The sequence below is a fragment of the Helianthus annuus genome, chromosome 17 (genome assembly GCF_002127325.2).
Source record: "Helianthus annuus cultivar XRQ/B chromosome 17, HanXRQr2.0-SUNRISE, whole genome shotgun sequence".
Taxonomy (NCBI): domain Eukaryota; kingdom Viridiplantae; phylum Streptophyta; class Magnoliopsida; order Asterales; family Asteraceae; genus Helianthus; species Helianthus annuus.
The window spans coordinates 152,966,672-152,968,980 of NC_035449.2; the positions used below are offsets into that span (position 1 = coordinate 152,966,672).

The 2,309-nt window shown below is 38.5% G+C and overlaps 1 protein-coding gene across 1 annotated transcript; it reads left to right on the top strand.

Annotated features, from left to right (window-relative positions):
• Positions 1 to 1,285: 1,285 nt before the first annotated feature.
• LOC110867009 lies at positions 1,286 to 1,762 on the top strand. The gene has a single exon (XM_022116158.1). The coding sequence runs from the start codon at positions 1,286 to 1,288 to the stop codon at positions 1,760 to 1,762; it is 477 nt and encodes a 158-aa protein (XP_021971850.1).
• Positions 1,763 to 2,309: the final 547 nt, after the last annotated feature.

Here is a 2,309-nt window from a genome sequence, read left to right on the forward strand (position 1 = left end):
GGTTTTGCAAAACAGTTTGTGAAAAGAGGAATTACTCATAAAAAGGATTTATAAAAAGAAGGACTAACTCACATTTGTAGATTTGGTATTCCTACAGGCTTCCTGGTAATATTATAGCTTCCTGGTACTCTTATAACTTTCTGATAATAATATAGTTTCCTGGTTAATCTAAACAATGCACATGTGTTAGTAAAATAACCTAAACTGCATTAACCGTACAACTCGAGACAGAACTCCAATGACTGAGTCAGGCAAGACCTTGACATGCATTATGGAGTCCTAAATCAATCGGGTGTACACACGAGACGGAATTCCAATGACTGAGTCGGGCAGAGCCGACATGCATTACGGAATCCTAGATCAATCGTGTAGGGTAATAGCAAGGTTATAGTACTTACAATGAGGCAGAGCTTCGCTTAATAGTGGGTATAATACCCAGGCAGAATTTCTACTGTGTAGAAAGTTTAGAGAGAATTCGAGGAATGAACGAATGACAAAATGAGCCGAAGCCTCCCTTATATAGGTTGTTCGACCATGCCGTCGCGCCCCGCGACGCCTTAGGGCCTCGGCCGTCGCGGCCCGCGAGAGCCCTAAGGGCGGCGGTAGGTCAGGTGAGTCAGCAGGTAGCTTCGCCATGTGTCCGACACGTGGCGGCTCAGGTGACCAGCACGCAATGGGGCCTCGGGCCCCGCGAAGGAGACCCCGGTTCGTCCGTCGCAGCCCGCAAGCGAAGGGCAGATTTTGTTTTCTTTGATTTTTATATGTACGAAGGTATCTCGGGTCCGTTTCTCATGTACAGGATGTATTTGGGAGCGTTTAGGGCTACGTTAAGGGTTATAGGGGGTTTGTTACAGATAAGTTAAGGCGTATTGCCTATATTGTTAGTTGTTTCATGAAAGTGGACAGATTGATGCATTTGTGAGTGAAGGGGTACGATGTTGGCACAAGAAAGAAGAAAAATGAAATAAACATGTTGGTAAAGGTAATAATACTTTTCACAAAAAGAGCCATTGTAATAGGGGAAGATTTACTTAAAAAAGCTCAATCTTTACTTGTGTGTAATGAAAATAAAATTGAGAAAGAAAGAAAAGAATATAGAACGCGATTAAGTGCTTTGGTTATGATTGCTCAAGGATTGTTGAATGGTGGGTTACTTTTTCGGGGTCATGACGAGTCTTAAGAATCCTTATATAGAGGACATTTCATAGAGTTTTTGAAATTGTTCGGACAAATAAATGAAGCAATTGGTAAGGTCATATTAAGTAATGCTCCCGGCAATAACCAAATGACAACTCCATCAATACAAAAAGAAATTTGTAATTGTTTTGCAGAAGAAGTGTTAAAGAAGATATTTGAAGAACTTGGTGATGATGTCTTTTCTATATTAGTTGATGAATCGAGGGATATTTCTAAAAAGGAACAAATGGTTGTGGTTTTGAGGTATGTTAATAAATTAGAATTTGTTAAGGAGCGTTTTATCGGTCTTGTTCATGTTAAGGAAACAACCGCTTTATCTCTTAAATTTGCAATTGATGAATTGTTTGCTCGCTACAATTTGAGTTTGGGTAGGGTTAGCGGCCAAGGATATGGCGGCGCAAACAACATGTTCGGTGAATTTAATGGTTTGAAAACTTTGATTTTGAAAGAAAATTCTTTGGCATATTTTGTTCGTTGCTTTGCTCACCAACTTCAAATTATTGTTGTGGCCCTTGCAAATAAACATCTTGAAATTTGTAGGTTTTTAAAGAAATATCAAATTTGACAAATGTTGTTGGTACATCTTCCAAATGAATAGATTTTCTAAGAGAAAGTCAAAGAGAGAGGTTGCAAGAGCCGGGGAATCAAGAAATGTCAATTGTAAGAGCCAAAGATACACATTGGAGTTCTCACGAAAAACACCGCTTTTTTGCTTACTTTATATCCTTATGTTCTTGACGTGCTTCAATATATAGAAACTTCGACATAGGATGATAATCACAAGGCGCGAGCATATGGATTTCAGTTATATGTGGGAAGTTATAAGTTTGTATTTTATTTACATTTGATGAAGCATATTTTGGGAGTTAATAACTTATTTTGTGTCGCTCTTCAAACAAAGAATCAAGATATTATAAATGCAACTGAACTGGTTAAATCAACCAAAGAAGAATTACAAAGGTATCAACTTCAGGCTTTGACTCACTTTGAAAGATGTCACATGCTTTTGTGACACATATGATACTGAGATGATTAACATGGAAGACGAGTATGTTGGCCCGAAAAATAGAAGAAAAAAGACCAACATCACCAATCGTCACCATTATGTGGTT

Excerpts from the sequence above, each read along its gene's own strand:
- LOC110867009 (XM_022116158.1), top strand. The coding sequence starts at position 1,286 with ATGACAACTCCATCAATACAAAAAGAAATTTGTAATTGTTTTGCAGAA.